A 27,051-nucleotide genomic window follows, 5' to 3' on the forward strand; every position below is an offset into this window, starting at 1 on the left:
GGTGACCACAGACCACTTCTCAGGTCCTATGATTTCTGGCTGCTGGTTTGGTCACTTTTGAATGCTGGCGGTGCTTTCACTCTAGTGGTAGCATGAGACGGAGTATACAACCCACTCAAGTGGCTCAGGTAGTGCAGCTCATCCAGGATGGCACATCAATGCGAGCTGTGGCAAGAAGGTTTGCTGTGTCTGTCAGCGTAGTGTCCAGAGCATAGAGGCGCTACCAAGAGACAGGTCAGTACATCAGGAGACAAGGAGGCCTTAGGAGGACAACAACCCAGCATCAGGACCACTACCTCCACCTTTGTGCAAGGAGGAACAGGAGGAGCACCGCCAGAGTCCTGCAAAATGACCTCCAGCGGGCCACAAATGTGCATGTGGCTGCTCAAACCGTCAGAAATATACTCCATGAGGGTGGTATGAGGGCCCCACGTCCACAGGTGGGGGTTGTGCTTACAGCCCAACACCGTGCAGGATGTTTGGCATTTGCCAGAGAACACCAAGATTGGCAAATTCGCCACTGGTGCCCTGTGCTCTTCACAGATGAAAGCAGGTTCACACTGAGCCCATGTGACAGACGTGACAGGGTCTGGAGACGTTGTGGAGAACATTCTGCTGCCTGCAACATCCTCCAGCATGAGCGGTTTGGCAGTGGGTCAGTAATGGTGTGGGGTGGCATTTCTTTAGGGGGCCGCACAGCCCTCCATGTGTTCGCCAGAGGTAGCCTGACTGCCATTAGGTACCAAGATGAGATCCTCAGACCCCTTGTGAGACCATATGCTGGTGCGGTTGGCCCTGGGTTCCTCCTAATGCACGACAATGCTAGACCTCATGTGGCTGGAGTGTGTCAACAGTTCCTGCAAGTCAAAGGCATTGATGCTATGGACTGGCCCGCCCGTTCCCCAGACCTGAATCCAATTGAGCACATCTGGGACATCGTGTCTCGCTCCATCCACCAATGCCACGTTGCACCACAGACTGTCCAGGAGTTGGGGGATGCATTAGTCCAGGTGTGGGAGGAGATCCCTCAGGACACCATCCGCCACCTCATCAGGAGCATGCCCAGGCGTTGTAGGGAGGTCATACAGGCACGTGGAGGCCACACACACTACTGGGCCTCATTTTGACTTGTTTTAAGGACATTACATCAAAGTTGGATCAGCCTGTAGTTTTTTTTTCCACTCTAATTTTGAGTGTAACTCCAAATCCAGACCTCCATGGGTTGCTAAATTTGATTTCCATTGATAATTTTTGTGTGATTTTGTTGTCAGCACATTCAACTATGTAATGAACAGAGTATTTAATGAGAATATTTCATTCATTCAGATTTAGGATGTCTTATTTTTGTGTTCCCTTTATTTTTTTGAGCAGTGTAAGTAAAAATACTTTTGATCAATTTGTGCATTTCTAACCAAATTTTATGTACTTGACAACACATTCCAGAGTGATAATGTTGACATAACTGAACAAGAGAAATTTAACTGAATGAAATGGCAGCCACCAGTGGTCTTTACAGTGTCTTTTCAGTCATATGTTCGCCATTTTGTTTAATAATATAAATGGAACTTGGTCACTAAAGAGGAGTGGATGGATTTAAATAAAAACAAAGATAGCCAAAATATGTATCTTAAGTTTATTTTAAATTCATAAGTCATTTCAAGTGTTTAGCTCCTTAACCAATGAACGTGCCATCTTTTTGCAATACATTTGACCACCACTATTAAATTCCATATCAAAATCTGAAGTAACCTCTAAAAGTTGGAAATTCTATATCAATAGCAACTGCCTTTTCATATTAAAGAGAAGGAAATGTAAATGTCTAACAGAAAATGAATTTCATTCTCTTTCAAGGCAACAAGATATACTTCTGAATAAAACAGACCTCTCAATAATTTATAATGATTTTACAATTGAGTATAAAGCTTTTTTTCATCCATAAATGGACCCTTACTTTTTTGAGCAGAAATCTTTTTTCATAGAATTCAACATCATATTTTTGCCAACAAAAATAGTTAATAATTTTGCCGTCTATTCCAATTAAAACTAAGATTTTATAAAGCTGGTTTAATCTAAACTAAATTGAATTAATAACATTAATAGTGACAATATCAATCTTTGGTTTCTCTAGAATTGGAACTATTTTTGATAGCTTATCAAGAATTTGCTAGCTTAATCAGTTGTTTATGTAAAACATTTCAAATATATACGCTACCTAATCAAATCAGGTAGGGTTGCAGTAACTGTTGAATAAATTCAGGCAAAAAATTAAGTTGTTAAAATAGTACATATTGAACTAAGTTCTAATACTCCACTTTACAACTTAAAAAGCAGCCGTGTTTTCTTGTGCAAGTTAAATGCTATTGCAAATTTAGTTTTCATTTAAATTGCCTTCTGCAACCTGATGCTCTCTCCAAATATGCTAAAGTACCATGTTAGCTAGAAGTTGATATGGAAAGTGCTGGGTTGAAAGAGGCTGCAATACTGGAATTATGGGAAGAGAAATAATTTTTAGAAAAGGTTAATCTTCAAGTTTGATAAATTAAGTCCAGATGTTTAAGATTATAAAAATATCAAATCTGTTAATTCATTTCATTTAAATATATATTAAGGCTTTTGACAATTCAGTTGCACAGATTTAGTGTTCATCCTTTTTTTCTCTCTTTTGTACAGCTTTATTTTCATCTTTTTCAGTAATCTTATAATCATCCAGGACTGCGTGGCCTGTTTCCTTTGCAGTTTTCTTGACCATAGCTTTGATTCCAATATGGTCAATATTAAAAGCTGTTACACCAACATTGATGGCAGAACTCACAGCGTTATTTGTAGCTTGGCCAGCATCGTTCCCATACCTAAGAAGGAAAATGTAAGACTTAATTTTTAGCTCAGTACAATTAAGGAAAGCTGTTTTATACATATTCCCATGTGGAGTTGCTTGCTACCCCACAAAGCAGGATGCATGGCAGCCAAATGGCAGAAATGGTGGGGGGGGGAGGGGGGGAGGGGAGAGATAGGCAGGTGGGGGAGGTTGGAAAAAAACCCGACCTTACTAAGACTCAGGGCTGGTAGGGATCAATCCTGGAATGGCTTAATTTTGGGATGGGTACTTAACAAACCACGATTCTGCTAATAATGGCAACAGGGATGACAGGATTGCAGTCACTAAGTGATCCCGTCATGTGACATTTGCTTTATGGTCACATTGAAAGTCCTGTCCCAATTGTGATTGTAAATTAAGGACTACTTGTACAACAAAATGTAGGCAATAACCTATTTCGGATATAGGTTTATCTTTTGTTCACTTGATTTATTTTAAAATTGTATGAGATCTATTTAGAAGATAAACATGATGGCTTTTATTTTTTTATAAATATGATTACTCTTGTGACTTTGTTAAAGATAAATTTAAGAAGTACGTATATTCTTTTAATCTTTAACTGTTATATTTCATGATAAACATAAACATTTTATGTAAGCATTTTCATTTCTTGGTTGGTCATGCTGGAACCTATTACCCTATTTTCCATAGAAATATCATTTAAAATAATGCAAATTCAAACAATGTGATCATTTCATAGGATTAAATGTACAAATCAAGACCTACTGTACTGAGAAACTGAGAATACCTCACAGAATTTGCCACACACAATCTATCAGATATACTTTCCCAGTGAGCTAATAAACTAAATCAATTAATATACCCAAAGAGTAACAATAACCCTTTCCAATTTGATGCCTGTGAAATGATGCAATTTTAAAGCTGGTGGAGTATTACCAACATTGAATTTAACTGCACGTGAAAGACACCAGCGTGAGATTATAGGTGTCCATGAGGCTGGGAGGGGGGGGAGGGAGGGATGAAACATGCTGCAGGGCCAACCAGGTGACTAACCTACATGCATATCTTTTTTGGGGTACAGCATGACAGCGTACACGCTGTAAGCCTAAAAATACTTTGCCATTTTCATGTCATTGCAGTTGTATTGGATGTTTGTCATTAAAGCCAGTGGAGGCACATGACTGATCTTGCCCAATTTAAAAAATGAGACAAGTCACAACAGGCTTGTGTTTGAGTGGGAGATCTTGGCTGTTAAGTTAGACTGCAAGGTTCAAAATACATCCCAGAAGGCAATGCAACTATTTGCATTGCTGAATTGTTGCTAAGAAAATGATAGGAATGTGTCCCTCTAGTCATTGGGAATCCAGCCTAACTCTAGCAGGCGAGCAAGCAAAACCAACAAACCACCCCGACTCCAGCCTGTGGAAAAATAGTCTTCCACGAAATTGGTCCCCAGTGCCAAGAAGGTTGAAGGCTGCTGCTCTACAACATATTATGTAGAAAGGTTCTGTTAAAGGATTATTTCAGTCCATGTTACTTCTGGCATTGCAGAGGAGAAAAATATTTGGGGACAGATTCTTCAGCAACAAAGCCTTTTTTACTTATTCCATATTTCTATATAATTGAGAAAATATTTCTATCACAATAATGTGCAATTAAGCAAGTGACACAAAGTACTTTTATGCAATTGTTATTCCCTAACACTCAGCTCAGTTATTATTTATGCAGAAGAGGAAAACACTTACTTGTACTTTACTGTCTGAACTGTCTCTGTAGATACGTTTTTAGCAATGCATTTTGCAGCACATTCCAAACCCTGCCATATTGTTGAAAACCCTGCAAGAATAATTAGAACCAGGAGATAACTAATATATATATATTGTTTGTTTGTTTGTTTGTTTGTTTGTATGTATGTATGTATGTATGTATTTACAGTATGTATATGTGTATGTATATACAAATATGTGTGTGTGTGTGTGTGTGTGTATAAATCAAAACAATTAAATTAAAATGCATTGACAGATGGCTAAGTTAATTTAGTTACCTTGAACTCCGCTTGCTGCTACAACTAGAGCACCATCCAAAGTTGATTTTCCATCTTTATCTTTCTTAAGGGATTCTGGAACCAGTTTACTTCCGTGTTTCTTCACATGAGGGGCTAACTCTCTGCCAACACAACTTGCCACAGAACAAACACCTTCAACTAAAACAGAAAGCATTATTGAAGTTGACATTTTTTTATAAGATACTTGGTCCATTCTGTACTCTGTTCAATCAAGCCTTATAAACACATTTTGCCTGACATTTCCAATGATTTTATTCGTCAGAAGCAGCAATAGAAATGGTAATATTTTGACAGATATTTATTGCCTTTGATTCATAATACAACTCAGATAACTTAGGCTTCTGAAAGGGATACCATCTATCTTGAAAAGGCATTTTAAGTAGAAAAATGGAGTATAAATATTTTAAATATCTAGCAGCATATTAGACAGTTTGATTTAAAACCATTGCAGCTTATCTAGTTTCATTACCTAACGGAGATCATATTTGTTCATGTAGTAGTTGATGACAAGACCAAGTCACAGTCAAAGACTGAATTATTTGAACTCAGAGTTCAAATAACTCTGAACTCAGAGTTACTTATAAAATAGATGACTTCAACTTCTACCAAGACGTGCACTGATTATGAATTATAGGAGTTGAAGCTCAGTACATCTGAAGAACACCAGGCAAAGGCATGTTAGTCAACATAATTTGGACTATAACAAATTGAGTGTAAGTTTTCTTAGATGAAAAATCATAATTACTAGAAGCTATGTGTCAACTCATAAAACATTCCTATGCCTGTTTAGTAGTTGCCATAAAAAGTGGGGAAAGCGAAAGTACATTCCAACTCTTATCTTTAAAAGGTTGTAACTAAAATACCAGAGTTTTTCCCTGCGAATATATTTAATTGGAGAATGTGAATGACAACACCCAGCCTGTGAACATGCTCAATTGGAGAATCTGGTTTATGAGACACCCAGGGGGAGGGGGGAAACAGGATCACAGATGACAGTAAATTACGTATGCCAGAATTGGCTTCATACAGGGCAGTGCCAGTATGTCGCCTCTAATGAATCCTTTGAAGTTTTCTGAAGTTTGGCTCGAGAATCATGATTTAATTAGAGCGATTGCTGGAATTCTGACAGCATACTGAAGTTTAGTGCTTTTGTCAATAGAGCAAATTACTTAAAATTGATGGCAAGATTTTACTATATAAATAGATGGTTTTCCCCATCATATTAAACTATGATGTTTAATCATGTTTGGTTAAAAGTCACAATTGATCATGTATATACACTTCCGTAAGCTATAAAGCAAGTGTACAAAAGTGAACCATCAAAATTTCTTTTGAGCCTATAAAACCCTCCAGACTGGGTAGGACATGTCTGGTTTATGGATTAAAGGGCAAATTACCAGTACTCAAGCTTTTTTTCGGACTCAAAGAACATCCTGCTCAAAATTAGGGGCCTGGCGAGAAGGCGGAGTCACGTCGCCGCGTTACAGCTGTAATTTCAGGGCTCCGAAGTTACAGCTGATATCTTCGCCCCTGGTCGGTCCCAATGGATCTAAACCGTCCCGTAGAGACGGTGATAGTAAGGGGCGCGTTCTGTTGATCACAGGGACATCGCAAGTCCCTGGTGGATCCAGAAGAAGCCCCTTTACCATCGGCGGAGAGGCAGCCATTAAGCTGCTGAAGCAGGGACAGCTCCGAAAGGAAGAGAAGAAAGAAAGAGAAAGTGTATCGGCTGGTGAGATTTATTTTTTTTATTTGGGATAAGGACACCCTAGAAGAAGAAGGAATCTGTAAGATTTTTGACAGAATTTGATAAGATGGACTTAGTGGCGATTTTTTAGGAGATGTCAAAATGAGGCTTGGCTTTTTACTTTTTTTTTCTAGCGAACTTCTATTGTGATTAGTAATTGTAACCAGACTGGTTTTTTTTTTTTTTTTCTATAATTACCTTTCCTTTTTGACTGTTTATATTTTTAATAGAGGCTTCCTTTAGTAATTTTTTCTTTTTTTAAATATACACATATATATATACATATTTTCTTTTTCTATTGGTTTTTTTGGGGGAGGAAGAAGGGGAGTGGAGTTGAGAAACTTTGTAACTCTGCAACACTGCCAACTAGAGGCTTGAAAATACTTTACTTGAAGTTGAGAGAACTGTGAGAAACTCTCTCCCAAGGACACTGAGTTGATAAGATAGAGAGAGGAACTCTGGAGAATGTTTTCACAGGTGTCTCTTTGGGATTTCTACAATCAACTGAATGTTTGAAGCTTGGCTTTGAAACTTGTGGAGAAGCCATAATAAGAGCCTTGGATGTTTAAATAAAATGCAGTGTGATTTTTGCTTTACTTGTTGTTAGCTTTTATCCCTTCTCCTTAACCCTATAGTATTTTGTAATATTTGTACACTTTTGCTTATTACTATTATTATTATTTTTCATTTTTTTTTTCTCTAAAGGGAAAGCCTCAGAATATTGTTTCTTTTTCCTTTTTCTTTTCTTTTGGGGGACTTTTGCTTTTTTTTACCTTTGTATGTATATACTCTTTTTTTGTGGCCATGTTTTTTTTTCTTGAGATTTCGCAATTGGATTAAGGTGTGAAGAACCTGAAGAATTTTTCTTTTCTTTTCCTTTTATTATTATTGTTATTTTTTTAATATTATTGGGTTTTATTCTCCTTTTGACTATTGCAACTGAGGATTAAGGTCTAGAAGAACCTGAAGAAAGAAATTTTTCTTTTTTCCTTGAAACTTTTTTCCTTTTTTAAATTTTGGGTTTTTTGTTTTTTTTTTACTGATTTTTCTTTTTTACGTTTTTCCTTTCCCTAATTGGATTATAATTGTTACACTGCCAACTGGATTAAAAGAGTGGGAAGATTCTGAGTTATTCAAATGAGTAAGAAAGTTCTACCTTCTGGCGCATCAACTTCTGCTCCTGCCTCCCCATCAACTGGAGGACGACTTTCAACAATGGCGAAGCAAGATAAAGGACAAACGGATCTAACGACGGTTATGCAAGGAATTCAAGAACTTAAAATGAGTATTGAACAAAGGATGGGGAGTATTGAACAAAAAATTGAAAACATCCAACAGATGATGGCGAAGTATGATGAGAGACTGCAAAAAATGGAAGAGAAAGACAATCAAAGAGATGAGAAATTGCAAAAATTAGAAGAGAAAGATAATCAAAGAGATGAGAAAATTGGAAATATTGACGACAGAGTGACAACACTTGAACAAAACAAGAATGAGATGGTGAAGTGGGAGATGGATAGATCAGAATATTACCTCAGATTTCAAAATATAGAGAAAGAAAAAGGACAAGATCTTGCTGCAGTAATGATAGAAATCTTGGCTGGAGCTTTGGAAATAACAGAGGAAAAAATGATGGATGGAATAGATGAGATATACCGAGTTTTTACAAGATATGCATCGAGGAATAAGTTACCAAGAGAAGTTCATGTTAGATTTACTAAAAAATCTATCAGAACACAGATATTACAAGCGGCAAGAGAGAAGACATTGAAATATGGAGATAAAGAGATTGGGGTTTTAAAACAAGTACCCAGAAAAATTAGAGAGATGAGGAGAGAATATCGTTTCCTGACTAAAGTATTATTGGAAAAGGAGGTGAATTACAGATGGTTGATTCCAGAAGGATTAATGGTTACATGGAAAGAACAGAGATACAGAATTGGCTCAATTGATGAAGCAGAATCGTTTTATAAGGAATTTTTTAAAAGAAGAGAAACAGAGTTAGAAGAAGAGACTACCTTAACTGAATTTCAAGAGGACCAAATAGAGATGGGAAAAGAAGAAGGTGCAGTAGGTGGACAAGTGGAGACTAAAGAACAACGTGAAGTAAGATCAACGAGAGCCGTTAGACCTAAATATAAATCATAACTATGGAGGAAAAAAAATTGATTTCTTTGAATATAAATGGACTGAATTCAGTTACTAAAAGAAGGAAAACTTTTCATAAAATAGAGAAATTAAAATTTGATATAATTTGCTTACAAGAAGTACACATTAAAAAACATCAACAATTATTGGTGAGACCAAAAATAGGGAAAATTTTTACTTCTTTGGCCCAGTGTAAGAAAAGAGGAGTGGTATTGTATATTAAAGAAACCATTTCAGCAAAATTGATTTATACTGATGAAGATGGAAGAGTACTAATGGTTGAAATAGTGGATAACAATACAAAGATACTTTTGGTTGCAATCTATGCTCCGAATGATAAACAAAAAAGATTCTATAAAAAATTACATATGAAAATAATTGAATTGGACTACGCTAATATATTTATAATGGGAGATTTTAATGGAATTGTAGACAATGAATTGGACTACACAGCAAAAATAACACGACAAAATAGGAAGATCCTCCCTAAATCCTTTTTTGAAATGATAGAGGAACTAAATCTAAAAGATATATGGAGAGAAAGAAATACTAAAACTCAACAATATACTTTCTACTCGAATAGACATTCATCATGGTCCAGAATAGATATGATGTGGACGTCAACAGAATTATTATCTAATATTCAAGAAATAAATATTGAAACAAGTACATGGGCAGATCATAACCCAATGACAATTAAATGGAAAGGACAAAAAAGAAGATCTAGATGGACATTAAATAATACTATTTTAAAGGAAAAAGATTTTACACAGTGGATGGAAAAAGAACTGGCCTTCTTCTTTAATGAAAACAGAAAAGAAGATACTTCAATACAGAATGTTTGGGACACAATGAAGGCATATGCAAGAGGATTGATAATGGAATACACAAAGAAAAAATATTAGAAAGAGGCAAATGATTAAAACTTTAGAAGATGATTATAAAAATTGGAAAAAGAATTACAGAGAATGCCACAGAAAAAAGATATTAAATTTAAAATGGATATAATTAAACATAAAATGGATCAAACAGAGAAAGAAGAATTGGCGCAAAAAATTAGAAGTGCTAAACAGAACTATTTTGAGGATGCAAACAGGCCAGGTAGATGGTTAGCATACAAACTGAGAAAAGAGAAAGAATCAAGGAGAATACCACAGTTAATGGATGAACAGGGTCTAGTCTGTCATGGTAATAAGGAGAAAAAGAGAATTATTCAAGATTTTTATGCGCAATTATATAAGCAGGAGGATTTTGATGAGGGGAAAATTAAACAGTATTTACAAAATGCCAACCTACCCAAGATATCTGATGAAACTGGGAAAATGTTGGAAAATCCTATAACAATGATGGAATTAACTGAAGCACTTAATAGACAGAATAACGGGAAAGCACCAGGACCAGATGGTTTCCCGGCAGAATTTTATAAAACATTACAAGAATCATTGAGCATTTCAATGTTAGAAATTATGAATGAAGTTATGATAAATAAGAAAATACCTAAAACATGGTCAGAAGCTTATATTACGCTTATTCCAAAAGAAGGGACTGACCCATCACAAATTAAGAATTATAGACCTATTTCTTTATTGAATGCAGATTATAAAATATTTGCTTCAATTTTGGCAGAAAGGCTTAAAAAATACTTAAATAATTTTATTCATTCTGATCAGAATGGATTTCTACCAAAGAGACAAATTAAAGACAACATGAGAGTAATTTTGGACACTTTGGAATATTATGAGGCACACCCTGAAAAGCAAATGGCTTTGATATTTTTAGATGCTCAAAAGGCATTTGATAACGTGAATTGGAGATTTATGTTATTATTATTGGAACAGATGGGTTTTGCTAGAAAATTTATTCAAGCAATAGAAGCTATATATTATAAGCAAACAGCAAAAGTGATGATAGATGGAGAATTTACAGACTCTATTAATATTAAAAAGGCACAAGACAAGGATGTCCACTATCCCTTTGTTATTTGTATTGACTTTGGAAGTATTAAATAGAAATATTAGAGAGGATACAAATATAAAAGGAATGAAAGTTAAAAAGGAGGAATTTAAATTGCAAGCCTTTATGGACGATTTGGTCTTTATTCTGGAAGACCCTCTAGAGACAGCTTTAAAACTACTGGAAAAGATAGAGACGTATGGTGAGATGGCTGGCTTGAAAATAAATAAAGACAAAACAAAGATTCTGACAAAAATATGTTATTAAGACAAAGAGAAGAGTTGGCAGACTTATTGAAAATTCAAGTTACGAATAAAGTTAAATACTTGGGGATAATTTTGACGTCAAGATGTACTACACTGAAAGAGAATAATTATATTAAACTTAAACAGCAGATAGCATCTGACTTGAAAAAATGGGAAAATCTACAATTATCTTTGATAGGTAGAATCTCAACAATTAAAATGAATATTTTACCCAGAATTTTATATTTGTTTCAAACAATACCAATTAGGCTTGGTAAAGACTATTTTGATGAATTAAATAAAATGGTGTTGAAGTATATATGGCAAGGTAAGAAAGCGAGGATAAAACTAAAACTTTTACAGGATGCTAGAATTAGAGGAGGATTTGGCCTTCCTAATTGGGAGTTGTATTATCAAGCTGCAAATTTAATGTGGGTTAAAGAATGGATAACGTTAAGAAAGTCTAGATTACTGGCATTGGAAGGACATGATTTATTATTGGGTTGGCATGCTTTTTTATGGTATAAGGGAACTAAATCGCAGGGTTATTTCAGAAGGCACTATATACGGGAATCGTTATGGTTGAATTGGGAGAAAATTAAGAAACAATGTTATTTGAAAATTCCAGTTTGGTTATCAACTATTGAAGCCTTTTCCTATCCCATAATTTATAAGAAGGAACAAACAGTTAGATATGGGGAAATACTGGATGAAAAGGGTGAACTTAAAACGATGCAAAAGCTAGAAGAACAAGATATAAAGATGAATTGGTTTTCATATGCGCAAATACACTCAAGGTATCTTAAAGATTCTAAAACAGAAGGATTTTATGATAAATTGACTGATTTAGATGGGATTTTGACAGGTGCTGATGAAAAAGTGATTAAAAACTATATAGTTATTTGTTGGAAATTAAATTGGAGGAAGAACAAGTCAAAGAAACAATGATTGTTTGGGGGAAGAACTTTGGATATGGGATTGATTTAGAAAAATGGCAAAAATTGTGGTCTCAAAATTATAAAATGACAATGTCAGTAGCATATAAAGAAAATTTGTATAAGATGTTTTACAGGTGGCATTTCCCCCCGACAAGAATAGCAAGAATGTTCAAGAATAAATCCGAAAAGTGTTGGAAATGTCATCAGATCCCTGGCTCATATTACCATATGTGGTGGACTTGTGAGGAGGCCAGGAAATACTGGACTAGAATTCGCATATGGTTGGAAGAAATGACAAAAACATATAGATTTGAAACCAGAGATTTTTCTATTGGGAATCTTACCTGATACATTTAATAAAAACTTAAAGTATTTGATTGTAAATGTGTTAACAGCGGCTAGGATTGTATTTGCTAGAAATTGGAAGAGTGAGAAAATACCATTAGAGGAAGAAATTATTAAGAAAATACTGGAATGTGCTAAAATGAGTAGATTGACATTTGAAATTAGAGAACAAGAAGATAAACAATTTTATGAAGTTTGGGATCTTTTTTATCAATGGTTAGATAAAACAATATAATAATAGAATATATATATATTTTGGTTTTGATAATATTTTTAGAATATTATATTAAGATAGATTTGGTATGATTTTACGATTTGTTATAAATTAACTAAATTATAGTTATCTCGCTTAAGCATGAATTAGTTAAATTATAGTCAAATGATTGTTTAATAAGGATATTAGGATATATAATTGTTGATTTATAATATGAGTTATTATGTAACATAATTATTATGATGACTATGAAATAGATGCACAAAAAGGAGTGATAAACCAACCGATACACTGTCTGTAAATTTATGAAGAATAATGATGTTCTTATGTTATGTTTTATGTTTTATGTGTTTTTATTTGTTGTTAAAATCAATAAAACTTTTAATAAAAAAAAAAAAAAAATTAGGGGCCTGGCCCTACCTATTACACATAGTATGGAGTATAAGTCTCAACAAACTGTTAGCTTTTAGCTAGAAAGCTTTCTTATCTTCGCTTTTGCTAGAAACATACAAACAAATTGATCACAACATTTGAGAAGAATTAACATGTGCTAAAATATGCCTAATGATATGTTTGTAAGAAAGCATAAAATGGTTTGAGATAATTATTAATGAGATTTAAAATTTCTAATGTCTCAGTGAAAGCTTCCATTAATAGTCACATGGTAGTCACCTATGTTTCAATGTTCTCAACTCTCTTTGGTTTTTTCTTAATATTTATTAAAAAAAGACAAAAATCGGACACTACAAAACATAAGAAACCATGCTAAACAACTCAGGATTTTCCCAAGGAAACTGGATTTCCATGTCTTACCCAAGAACTGACTGACTTTGACTGCTCCTCCTGTAGCTTGCCTTGCCACATGCAGCCCCTTTGCTACAGTTGGGTTGACCTCCAAAGGTTTTTCGTCTGGGTGAATGTGTTCTCTTAATTTAGAGGCTCCTTTATGGATTGCTTTTCCAGTATATTCTGCTCCTTTGACCAGACCCCAGCTCAACCAGGATGCTCCTTTATGAAAACATATCAAACAGTATTTACGAAGTAATATTATCAAGAATTAGTCCTCAGGATAAAATTTTGTTCCTGTTAACTCTAACCAAAGCTTTTATTGTTTATTCAAATTGCAATACTAGGAGATTCATATAGCCAGGCGACTTCTCTTCCCCCACATGGTCTCAAGGAGAGTCAAAAATCTCTCTGAAATGAAAATAGGCATGGGATCACTTCTAAGTCATGGTATATAATTGGAGAATCAGTGTCTCCTAGACACCTGACAGAGTTGAACATCTAAATGAATATCTTGATTCAGATCACCATTTGAATTTTAGTCACTGAACGGTCAGGAAATTACTTTGGTTTATAGGTGGTCCTTGATTTACAATCACAACTGAGCCCAAAAATGTTGTTGCTAAGTAAAATATTTAAGTGAGTTTTGCCCTATTATATGACCTTTTATGCCACAGTTGTTAAGTGAATCACTGTAGTTGTTACGGTAGTAACACAATTGTTAAGTGAATGTGGTTTCCCCATTGGCTTTGCTTGTCAGAAGGTCACAAAAGGTGATCATGTGATCCCAGGACATTGCAACCGTCATAAATATGAGTCAGTTGCCAAGCATCCGAATTTTGATCACATGACTATGGGAACACTGCAACAGTTGTAAGTGTAAAAAAGGGTCATAAATCACTTTTTTCAGTGCTCTTGTAACTTTGAACAGTCACCAAATGAACTGTTGTAAATCGAGGCCTACCTGTACTTGTTATCTTTTAAAAGAATTTTCATTGCCTATCTGAAAATATTTTTAAGAATCAGATTTTAAAACAAGAACTTACCAGTACAGATAATTCTCAGTTAACATAAGTAATTGGGATCAGAATTTCCATTACTAAGTATTGCAGCTATAAAACACAATGTCACATTTATTTATTTATTTATTTTATTTATTTATTTGATTTGCCAATTGTTTACAAGATAATAAGTATAAGTGTATACATAGTTGTGAATACATGAAATGGGTACATATAAGAAAAATAAAAGAAGAATAAGAGAAACAATAGGACAGGGACGGTAGGCACGTTGGTGCGCTTATGCACGCCCCTACAGACCTCTTAGGAAAGGGGTGAGGTCAATAGTAGACAGTCTAAGGTTAAAGTTTTTGGGGTTTGGGGAAGATTGTTTAGTGGAATAAGTCCACAAGACTTTGGCTGGTGTGCAAACAAAGGCCCTGTGCAGGGCACAAGAGATGTCCTGGTTGCACCAATATGAAGACCATGACCAGTATAGCAGTGGTGATGCAACAAAGGTGGGTAAGGCCAGGCTGTGAAGGTAGCTGGCAGCAGGTGGCCAAAAGGTCATAAATGTGCAGGTGGATCTAAGTGGGTCCGAATTTTGTTCATGTGACCACAGCGATGCTGCAACAGCTAGAACTACCAGGACTGCTTGTAAGTCCCTTACTACAGCACTGTTGTAACTGAGTGGTTGCTGAACAAATGGATGTTAAGGGAAGACTACCTATGCTAAACCTCTGCTTTTCTGCCTCAGAGTCGCACTAGTATGTTAAATTCAAACCTGACTTTCAACTAATGAAAATTAGCCCAAGTCAATTTTTAGGAAGGCGTTCATACTACACACTAATTTTTCTTCAGCCAAATCTCTAAGCAATTAAAGAAAGTAATTGCAACCTATGTTTTCAAATCCATTAAAATAAATATTATCAAATGATAGATATTTGCACCATCTAGATGTCACTCTGGAACTGAAGGGTGAAACCGGAAGCCAACTATTCAGTTTTTAAATATATTTTTTAAAAAACCATCTTTGTATTAATGTAACTAATAATGAACACAAATTATGTTTTACTGCAATTTCTGTTTACAGGATCATAACATGGTTTTAGTAAAAATTGGATTTACTCAACTGTTTATTACCTATCATGGTTTTAGTCATAAAATTGACATAATAGCAAGAGATAAATTAAGCATTAGTGCAGATTTACTCAACCTACAGATGCACAGACTATAACTTCCATAAGACCTAGCCATTCTTGGAAATTTCCAACATATAGTATCTAAAGACTAGTGTTTTCTTCAAAGTCTGAGAATACCTGATAAGATGCCATGAGCTATTTTTTCACTCCAGTCAGGTAATTCACGATCTCTCTCTTCAGGCACTGGTTGAATACGTACAGTTTGACCAAGGTTGATCACATCACTTGAGGCTTCAGCATGCTAATATGTGAAATTAATATCCACAAAAATAAAAACAGAAAACCAAAGAAAAACACTTATATATTAAATCATAACATCCTACAGAGAATTTACTTTGCGACCAAAACATTTTCTGTTTTGCAATATGTACTATTATACATTTTAGAATACTATTGAATTTGACAAAGTATTGCATAACAGGTCTGCATATTTAAAAATCTTTCTCCTCTTTAATAATTTGAGCATTATCCTTTGATAAACTTTACAGATTTTATAACCTTCTCACTGATAATATGCTTAAATATTTTTTAAAAAATAATGTTTCTCGGACTTGCTATCATGATTAGGAATTTTACTTAAATGTTTTAAAATGCTGATAAAGTCAAAATAAAGTAAAATTTGGGAAATTTAAATCCCAATAGATCTAATAATCATTAGATTCAGGGAAAGACATTCTACACAAAGAGATTCCCTCTAGAAATCTTGATTTGGATGATTACTAAATTATTTATTACTTCCTATCTATTTTGCGCTGATGGACCCTACATGATCTAACCACTTTAATCAACATGTGTAATGGGAAGGATTGTTGGAAGTTCTAGTTCAATAACATCTGGAGGTTCACCTACTCTCCAGCTTTGTTTTAATTAATTTCAATTGACAGCCTTTAAAACAGCATATCTTATATTTGATTACTAATAGCTTTACATTTATTTCTACTTAATTAGGTACAATAGAAAGGTTATATAGAAAGTATTCTTTCAGCTTCAAGAAAAAAACTCACTATTTCATTCAGTGCTCTTATTTGTCTTTAAAAATTGCAATCCTTTGTTCAACTGCTCAAAATTGAAAGATGATATTCTGGGTTTTCCCCACTCCACCCCCAGAACAAGAAGGGTGAATGAATTTCTATGTGTTCTGTCCTCACAAACAAAATAAAAACATTCATTCTATTTATTCTGGGTTTTTCTCACACTGGCACAGCCAAGAATAGGACAAATACAATCATGTGATAGTTGGACGGCCCTTTTGTCAAAGATGTTACTAACTGTACGTTTTGGATTAAGAATCAGACATCAATAGTAAAAATGTCTAGGTAAATTAATTTCAAGATTAAGAAGGTGAGATAAAATGTAGAACATTTATCACTGCTATAATCAATTAAATCTCCAAAGATGCTATATTATTTTGGTATAATCTCTCATCAATATCTCAATATTAATGAGTATATGCTTATAATGCAAATTCTAAATAGAACATTTATCTTGTACATTCATTAAATAATTGCACATTCATAGAATATGGCTATTTAATAAATGCTGGATTGATATCATTATGGATCATTATTAGTTAGCATATATGTTTATTGGTTAAAAATGGAACAGGAATGAAATGTAATTACTCTATATTAATGATTAATTCTCAGTAAATTCATTAAATGATTAATGTGAAACCGAAAGAGATATTGATTAAGCCAGATCAGTGTTTTCTTATGCCACAAAGGTGTAGCTGAAAAGGTATATTGTTTTTAAACATATTTTATTAGTTGGTCATTCAGAATTTATAAGATTTATAACAGCTGAAAAATAATGTAATACTGAATCTGATAATAATTTAAAAATTGAATCATCTGACCAGAATTGTTAATGGCTAAAATTTACATCATTTTAAAAAATATAAAAATGGACATTTTCCAGAATCTTTTCAAAAAGAATTGCTAATCCACTTTCTGTATGATTTTTTTAAAAATTGGAGCTGCTTTTAAATATGAATCATTGCAGGAAACTGGTTTAAGAAATTCACGCAACATGCTAAGCTAAAAATAAATGTCTATATTTAATTATAACATAATTTGTGAATTAGGCTCCTAATCTACACTCTTAAACAGTGAAGAATGGAAGAGTAAGCAGGCATAAAACTTCACTGATAGGTCTGAGAAGATTGTACACTGAAAAAATAAAAGGACTGATGACCTCAGGTCACATAGTATCATGATAAACCATACATGATTTATAACTTTGAACTCTCTATGAATTTGACAACTGACTTATTCATATTCCTCAACTGGGCCTGTTAGGTTTTAATAATCCTTTATGTAATTGTACTGGATTTCCTTATTGATAGGTCCCAATTTTTGCAAATTGTAAGGAAAATTTCCAACTCTATCTCCTTGAGTACAGGTTCCCCACAGGGCTATGTCTTGAGTCTACTATTGTTCACCTTGATGACTCACAACTACTGTGCCAAATCTGCTACAAATCATATTGTGAAGCATATGGATGACACTGCAGTGGTGGGTCTTATCCAGGACGACAATGAAGATGCATATACGGAAGAGGTGAAGGCTCTGGTGGACTGGTGCAATAAAAGTAATCAGGTTCTAAATGTTAATAAAACAAAGGAGATCATCATAGATTTTAGAAAGAGCCGGCATGGTCATACTCCACTCAGTATCAAGGATGCAGCTGTAGAAGTGTTTTGACAGTATTAAATATCTGGCGGTGCAGATAACTAACAATCTGAACTGGTCTGTCCACATGTCATCCTTAGTGAAGCATGCAAACCGGTGTCTGCATTCCCTGCATCGGATGAGGAAAGCACATCTTTCTCCTTCTGTCCTGGCCATTGTTTACAGAGGTATGATTGAGAGCATTTTAACAAACTGCATCACTGTTGGGTTTGGTGGCTGCAATGCCTCAGAGAGAAAGTCCATTCAGAGAGTGGTAAGGATAACTGAGAAGACTAAAGTAAGTTCGTTGCCTGTCATTCAGGATACTGCTTATAAGCATTATGTGCTTAGAGCTCAAAGCATTGTCAGAGACCCCACACACCTACTTCATGGCCTGTTTCTGTTGCTCCCCTCTGGGAGGAGGTTTTGAAGTATTTCTAGCAGGACTACCAGATTCTCTCTCGCCATGTACATGTATACATCATTGTTTCTCCGTGTCATATAATATATGTGGGTATATGCATAATTTTGTATTTATTTATTTTGTCATGTTTATGTAGTGTCTATTAGAGGAGGAGACCCTTTGAGAGCTGTATGAAACAAAATTTCATTTTAATGTACGCCGATTAGTGTACATTCAAAGTGACAAAGTTATTCTAAGCCTGTCAGGGTTAAAACTCTTTTTATATCTGGGTTTACATATTGTATATAATATTTTATCAGTCAACATTAATAGTGCCACCTCTCCATCTAATTTTTATTACAGTGTTTGAAGTTAGCTATAGTTTGGATTTATATTCATTGAAGTGTCTCTACTATATTCTTTCTAGCAATTTAGGTCCATCTCATTATTTCCAACATTCAACTGTTCTATTCAATTGTTGTCCAGTTCACTCTCAGACATCTTTTAGCATGTGTTTTCCTAAACATGACAAACATACACTGACTGCCAAACGATCATTCTCCAAATTCCCATTTTTTTACATGTATCTAATATTTATTGATTCAATAAAATTGGCTCATGAAGTAAGCTTTTTGGTGACTTATGTATTCTACAATAAATAAATATATTGCACATTGCAAAACAAGGGTAATTTTTAAAACTTTGCCACCACCATTAAATCGTAGTCCTCAAATTTACCTTTGTTCCAAGATCTGATATCTGTTTTAACATATCCTCAAAAAGTTCTTTGTAAGACCTTTGGCATCCTGATGGAAACCCTACTCCCTCACGGGATCTTGGAGCCTGTAGTACCATATCAAGGACATCAACAGTTTGAAGGCTCACAAAGAATCCATTGTGCATTCTTTCACAGTAACAGCAAATAATTCCCTTATAAAATTATCCTTTTTAAATAAGATGCATGCAAGTGAATTCAGACATTAATAAGGACCTCGTTTTTATACTATGAGATCAATAAAAATTCAGATTTTAGAACCAGAATACCCAATGTGAATAAGCAAATAAAAGTTAAATAAAGAAAAAATAAACTGTAATTAAACCAACTATTGTTTACTATTAAACAATAGATCTCCAAATGTCTACAAAGGAGAATGTAGTTTCATATTTAAAGATTATCACTTTAATCAATAAGGTGTGGCAATAATTATGTGCTTTTATATACATATTAGATGACTATCTCTTCTATTATCGTCAGCTAAATTTTCTACCATCCTAACAATTCCAATTTTTCTTTTCATTTTATGAATGGGCTAAATAAATTATATCTTCATAATCTTATACTAAAATATCTGATTTAAAAGGATGTTCTTTTAAAATATCTGTAACAGATTTTGTTTACTCTTTACTCTATTATAAACAACTGGACAACTATTCCCATCATTTTTGTTGTAATAGTGTCTTCCTGAATCTACCTGAAGGTTTTTTGGGATAAGGGAAGAGGAAAATTTAAATAATGTAATTATGCAAAATGTATAATTTTGGTATCTTACTCATAATTAAATCCCATAATCAAAATCAATAAAATGTCAATGACTTTAAAAGGATGGAACAGATGTTATAAAATGTCAAATTATAGAATAGAACCAATACTCTTCCACAATACAGCTGTATTTTCTTAGAAATCACTTTGTCTTGTTCATGTCAACTAGGTTGCTATAGAACTGACATAAATATACAGAGATGCTGTCTAACAACAACACATGCTATGAGTAGAAATTCCAGTGCACTGATTAAAATTCTGTGGAACGGCTACATGAAATAAGTGTCTACCTGTATTCTAAGGTCAGTCATCTGTTTCAACAGATCTTCAAATAGTTCTCGGTCAGCGATTGGAAGTTCTGAAGACAACACTACTCCTACATAGGATCCTGATACCCGTGACATCATATCAGGGAACATATAGGCCCCAGAGCTGCATGAGAGAACTGGAGACTGGCTGCACATAAGAGGATATAGCCAGTCACAAACCTGGAAGAGAGAAAGCCAAATAGATTGAGTATTTAATGAACAAAATACATTGCTTAATTTAAATAATCAATATAATAAACGAATCTCATACTTTCATGGCTCCTTTTTTAGAAGGTCTTTGTTGAAGGGGACCAGGAATTACATTTATAAGGCTTTTTTCAGAACTATACATGTATAGCTTTCAGTGTATGAAATGGTCCCAAAGAACTTAACCAGTTATAATTGTGCCCCACAGTGTCCTAGATATTATCCCCACATAATGCCTTCAGCCTTTAATTATATACATAACCTTCTGTGCAACTGATATACTGTCTTAACATATACTAGAGAATCTTTAAAAGCCAGGCTTTTCTAGCAGAGGTTTAACAAAAAGCTAGCATTGTATGATAATGGTTTTTGTTAAAGCGAGTGAAATGTATATACAGTACATGGTCTGGTCTGGTTCATATCAAGTCATATTAAGTAACCCTTGAGGTGACACATATGCTTTAACAGTAGCTCTCCAGCACTTCCTCAATACACATGGAAAGCTGACTTCAGCTTTGACTTACAGCTAGCTAAACATATTTTTCATGGCTTCTGAAGGATTGACATTCTTTAGAATGCCTGATGAAGATGGAAGTTCAAAGTAAAATATATGCTGAAGGGAGTTCATAGGTTATAAAGAAGGGGGGAAATTTATCAATGACAATTTAACAGCAAGTCAAGATAAAGATAAACCTCAACATAAGAATAAGTAATAGATTCAGTTGCATGTATAGGGCTCATGAATGCCTATTAGCCTACACACTAAGTTTGCTTTGGCCTTTACCTTACTTAAAAAACACCTTAGGAAACACATCTCTATGTGGAACATCCAAAAAGTCATTGAATGAATATAGTTTGAAAACAATTTATTTCCTAAAGCACAAATAGAACAACTTTGGCCTCCCCAAAACTGCTGGCACTTCCTCAAGACTTTCTATCTAATAGCTTGGGAAGACTATAATCTAAGTTAAGGCATTACCTGAAGGAAAGCAGGAGGACGATTGTGGGCAGTTGCAGCATCTGTATCCAAAAACTTTACAATGCGAAGATATCCAGGATATGAGGGAGCGCTAACTTGTCCATCAGGAGAGACATAGAAAATCTGCACGCCATGGGGAATGAGGATTAATTCATCAGCATCTACTCCAAAATTATCAACAGGAGGTGGCTGAGTACATTTTGTATAGTAATCATCTCCAACAGATGAGAATTCCCCAGACTCTGTCCCATAAGACACAGTATAGTGGCCATCAGTGGCCTCTGGAGTATAAGCAGGAGGTGCTTCATTGGGCATTGAAGTTGATGGACTCACTGCAGCCATTTGCCCTTGGCTTGTAGGTCCAGTATTTCCATGACTTGAAAGTGCTTGAGGGGGTGATGTCAATGAACTGGGCACCAGATGCCTCTCAGGCTTTTCTTTAGATGGAATTGTTGGATATAATTTGGGCATCTCTATATTGGAGCTAATGGCAGTGATATTTGCTTGGGAATTTTCATCTAGAAGTCTCAAACGAGCAGTAACATTTTCTAAAGTTTCTTTCATTTTTTGCTGCATTTGCTTAATAGGTATATCATGGCTCTTGGTGCCTTCAAGACCTTCTGATGGAATACGAACTCCTTTGCTTAAGTGGGTAAGCCCCTGCCTATAGTAATTCTTTGCTGCTTCTATTTGACCCAATTCATCTGCATTCAATGCTTTATTAACAAACACAAAAGCTTTCTTGTATTCATCTTCAATTGCTCTTGCATTTTCATTTTCTTGCATAGCTGAATCCTGACCGTGATCCATTATTGCACACTGAAACATAGAATAAATTAAGTTACGACACTGAACATCAGTGGAAAGTATTAAATCCAAATGTTAAAGTGAAATCAGCTATACACACAGAACGTTTATGTTAGATGACATCATAAAAGGGTATCAATTGATATTTTTATTAAATAGTTTCCTTGTCTTTGAGATTGGAGAGTCTGAAGTCCTTCAGATATTGTTCAAATTTAATAATCGAGCCATCAGGATCAAAGGTGACAGATTCAAGAGCATTACTCAGCAGCATATGCAGAGCTATTAGGTCTGTATTCCTGATCTGCAGCATCATTTATTTAACGTATGTATAGGTTGCCTTAGTCTCAAAAGTAACTCTAAGCATCTTGCAAAGCATAAATAATTAGGATTTAAACAATGAGACAAAAGCAAAGCATAAATAAGGATTTAAACAATGAGAAGAGAAATTAAGCATGGATGGATTTCTATCAGTCAAGGAATTCTGGATCCTTGGGGTTTAGGAGACAGGTCTTCTCTGTCATGTCACCTATCCTTTGGAATATCTTACCCCTTGAGGTGGGATCAACTCCCACCCTTCTGATCTTCCATAAGGGCCTGAAGACCTGGCTCTGCCAGGTGGCCTGCGGCTCCAACAGGGAAGCAACACACTGGAGTGGTTGATGAATTAAAAGGCAATCTCACTTCCCCCACCCCACACAACCTGCTTCCTCCCTCCCCATCTTGTGGAGCTCTCACATCACAATCAGGAAACGGTGAGTTCGATCCTAGATAGAGGCTAATATTTGGAATACGCTCTCCTGCTCAAGCAAGGGGTTGGACTAGATGACCTCCAAGGTCCCTTCCAACTCTGTTATTCTATGTCTAATTATAATCCTATTTTTATTGTAATTTCCATTTTTATTGCCTTAGAAATATTTATCTATTATGTATTTAATGCTTTTAATGCTGTAAGCTTCCCAGAGTCACTTTGAAACAAGATAGGCGACAAAACAATTTAATAAATAAAATAAATAAGCAATGATTGCTAAAATAATAGCAATAGCAATAGTACTTAGACTTAAATACCACTTCACAGTGCTTCACAGCCCTCTCTAAATGGTTTACAGAGTCAGCATATTGCTCCCAACAATTTGGGTCCTCATTTTACCGACCTTGGAAGGATGGAAGGCAGAGTCAACCTTGAGCTGGTGAGATTTTAACTGCCTAACTGCTGGCAGCTGGTGATCAGCAGAAGTAGCCTGCAGTACTGCACTCTAACCACCGGGGCTAATCTTATTGTTGGGGAATAACACAACTGATTAAACACTATTAAATGTAGATCAACAAATGGGTTGCTAAACAGTACACTGTCCCAGGCACTTTTCTTTTTAAAAAAGGAGAACTTCAGGGCTTTCCAAAAATACCAGAGGTTCAGGGCCACACAAACATCAGGAAGAATATTCTTCCACAGGGCAGGAGCATCTCCAAGGTCCTGCAAGATGGCATTACTTTCAGTAACAGAACCTGGAACAAGCTTTACCATGCTGGTTTCTTCCCAATGTTGCATATATCTAACTCACTTACAAAAAAATTATGTAATTTTGATCCAACACAAGGAAGATAGAAATGAAGGCCCCCCTCAAGTAAAGCCACCTCCTGAAATTATCCAGGTTTCTCAAGATTCTAAGTTAGCAAAGAAATTAAAAAAAACTTTCTTATTTGCCCATGAACTAGGACGTCTGAGCGTTTGCTTTTTCAGCAACTCTTCCAAACTAACAGACTTTTTAACAGCAGTCCTTGCCAATGTCAATAGAAAATTATACACTTCAACATCCTGTCATCTGGATTTCCAGCTTCTGGATAGGCCTAATTCAATAATACATTCATTATGAATATGAAATTAGCTTCTGATTAAAGGAAAAGGAAGTGCTCGTTAACTGCATCTGAATCAAAGTAAACCAACTATAAGGTTTCAATATGGTCAGTTTTAGATACCTCCAAAAATTTTAGTCTTAGACATCATCTAAAGATTGTGTATATATAACGTGACAGACACAACTGATGTAATTATAGAATTCCAGTGATAAAATGTTTTATTTTATGGAGGAAACACCACCACCTAATAACTTACTTTTTCTAAGTGCAGAAAGATTGACCTCATTCACCCAGGAGAGCAATAACATTTAAACCTCTTAGTTGTAGATTAAACTTGCACAGTTCTGCAGTTCATTTTACAATTATTTAATGTTTTACATTTTGGCTTTAAAAGAGAAAACAATGGTCCTCAATATCTCCATACGTTAATTTAAGCTGAACATTTATTCAGAAGAAAGTCCACAATCTACTTATTATGGGCTACAGCCTTATTTTGAGAATCAGTACTCTTACAGATCTTACTTATCTCCTTTACAGTCAAGTGAAATACAGTCACCATCCGTGACTATATCTCATTTGCCCATCCCTCCTGGAGAATTTCTGTTATTGGATGGTATGAAAACTCAGTGCAGTTATATAAATGGTTCATGGCTGTTTAATTACTAAACCTGGAAATAGGCAGTATAATTATTCATACAGCCAAAATTGACTGCTCTTCAGTATCACATGCAAACATCAGTAATTCACTTAAGAAAATATCCTAGTCATGATGTTATGTATAATTTAACTAACTTTTGATTCAAGTTACAAAGTTCTGTCTCAGCTATCAGTATTCTAATCCATGATAATCTACAGGCAATAGACAGAATGGTTTGATCTAGAGCAGATAATATACCATAGTTTACCGAACTAATCCCAAATAGCTATCTTTCTACATACTGCGCGCAGAATTGCCTGTGTTCATGCAAAACCTGAAACCATAACTGGGCCAAAACCTAATCATGGTTTAGCAAAAAGACCATACTAAAACTACATGACTTATTCTGGTTTAGCAAACTGTATAAATATGGCCATTGCAATTTGTTTATGTTCCTTGATGGAACCATTCTGGGTTCACATCACTAGCTCTGCAAGATATTTTATCAGTTTACTGCTGTGTAGAGGCAATTTAGATTGCTACAGCTCATTTCTGCACATACTAAATAGAATATGTTCTGCTACCCACAATTTATGGGAGGGCTGGCATGAGCAAATTCTCCCAGTTCTGATTTATTCTGAGACTTATACAATGTAAAAGCTAGAACAACTCTTAAGAGGTTATTTAAGCCCTAAATAAATTTTAAGTCCATCCTCTGGCCGCTAGTGAGCAACTAAGGTTAAACAAATAATGATTAACCAATGATTAACCCAATTTCAACAAGAGCTAGATCTATAATATGAAATATAGTATGTCCCCAAATAACCTAAAGTTTTTCACTTGAAATCTGAAGGAGCCCATACTCCTTCAATCCTGTGCACAATTCACCTAGACATAAGTGCTGCTGAACCCTGTGGTAACTAGCCGGTAAATGTTACTGGTTTGAACTTAAACACCACTGAACGAAATCGTCTGAACACACTCAGAGGATCAAGGTCCAAAATAGTTATTTGAATACATCATTTTTTTTAAAAAAAGCAACGCAACCTTCTTTCAACGCTGGGAAGTGAAGTTTCAGGCTTCAACGCTATTTTGAATTATTCAATACTCACGACTCGCGTCCCCAGCCAGGGAACTAACTCAAAACCTCCCGCAAGTCCAGTCCAGACCACGAGCCGGTGAGAGTTACGGTATTCTTGCTGCCAAGCCTGCACTGACCGCAGGGCCTCTACGCGTCTGCGATCCACAAGTCACTTCCAGCACCGCAACATCGCATCCCGGCTGAGCCGAAAGGGGGGAGTGGGGGCGGGAGGACGTCGCGAGTGGCTAATGAAACTTTCACCCGTGCTAACGCTCGTTCTCTCATTTCTCCCTCTGGCCGTCTCCGTCCCCGCGCCTTCCCCTTTTTCACTTACCCGCAACTCCCCCGGGCTTTGCCGCAGAAACACCTGTCCACTCCAAAGCCTCTTCGGGGTGGCTGCTTCAGTTGTTGGTGCCGCGGCCCAGGCGGCGTCACGTGAGCAGCTCCCGTCAGCCGCCCGTCACCAGACCGGCCTTTCCTCCCCTCAGAAGCTTCTGGTTCGCTTCGGTCCCCTTTGGCCACCAGGGGGCGCTGCCGCCCCTCCTCCCGAAAACGCGCCTGCTCGCCTTCTAATTACCGTAATTCTTGGAAAATGTAGTGATTCTTTCCGCTTTGTTGGAGTAAAGTTATAGTTTTTTTTCGGAAAAGAAATGGAGTCCTGGTTTCCTTTCGCTTTGGAACGCTGGGAATTGTACTTTTAAGAAAGTATCCTATTTACTCTTTGTAATATATGATCCCCTCCAGGTGTTTTGGATGCTTAACTGCCTTTATTGACTGGCAAACTATGGGAATTGAGATCCAACTCTATCCTGGGCTAGGGCATGGTTGTCTATGAATCCCTCTTACCTGCTAACCTGTTGATTCTGTGACTGCGGCTGAAATTAGTTGTGTACCTTCAGTGGTGTATTAACCATTAAGCAGACTAAGCATGTGCTTAGGGCACCAGGCCCAAAGGGGGCGCCACAAAGTTGAGAAGAAGAAAAAAAACCAATGAAGATTTGTAAAAAATCTTGTTATGTACAAAGGAGGGGAGCACCAAGATTTGTCAGTGCTTAGGGCACCAGTGAGCTTAATCTGCCACTGCGTACC

At 35.7% G+C, this 27,051-nt stretch overlaps 1 protein-coding gene across 8 annotated transcripts; it reads right to left on the minus strand.

Moving 5' to 3' along the window:
* Positions 1 to 1,619: 1,619 nt before the first annotated feature.
* On the minus strand, positions 1,620 to 26,478 carry SPART (spartin). Of its 8 annotated transcripts, none has more exons than XM_026681876.2 (9): positions 26,297 to 26,447; positions 21,584 to 22,402; positions 20,380 to 20,577; positions 19,288 to 19,392; positions 15,595 to 15,718; positions 13,305 to 13,499; positions 4,881 to 5,039; positions 4,582 to 4,672; positions 1,620 to 2,849 (listed from the first exon to the last, which is right to left on the minus strand). In XM_026681876.2, the coding sequence occupies exons 2-9, from the start codon at positions 22,391 to 22,393 to the stop codon at positions 2,636 to 2,638; spliced, it is 1,896 nt and encodes a 631-aa protein (XP_026537661.2). In that variant the 5' UTR covers positions 22,394 to 22,402; positions 26,297 to 26,447; the 3' UTR covers positions 1,620 to 2,635. The 8 variants fall into 8 exon arrangements, with proteins under 8 accessions (XP_026537661.2, XP_087822494.1, XP_087822499.1 ...); XM_087966368.1 differs by having other exon boundaries at positions 26,224 to 26,309; XM_087966373.1 differs by lacking the exon at positions 26,297 to 26,447 and adding an exon at positions 25,994 to 26,116.
* Positions 26,479 to 27,051: the final 573 nt, after the last annotated feature.

The sequence above is a fragment of the Notechis scutatus genome, chromosome 5, assembly GCF_049901735.1.
Source record: "Notechis scutatus isolate UNSWTSFEM ecotype Mainland chromosome 5, rNotScu1.2, whole genome shotgun sequence".
Lineage (NCBI taxonomy): Eukaryota > Metazoa > Chordata > Lepidosauria > Squamata > Elapidae > Notechis > Notechis scutatus.

What these genes read in the sequence shown, in the direction of transcription:
- SPART (XM_087966368.1), bottom strand. Translation starts at nt 26,247, where the DNA reads ATGAGAGAACGAGCGTTAGCACGG. An exon ending in GAGAACGAGCGTTAGCACGG is followed by an intron (nt 22,403 to 26,223) that starts GTGAAAGTTTCA and finishes TCTATGTTTCAG; the next exon opens with TGTGCAATAATGGATCACGG. An exon ending in GTTCAGACAGTAAAGTACAA is followed by an intron (nt 2,850 to 4,581) that starts GTAAGTGTTTTC and finishes TTTCCTTCTTAG; the next exon opens with GTATGGGAACGATGCTGGCC.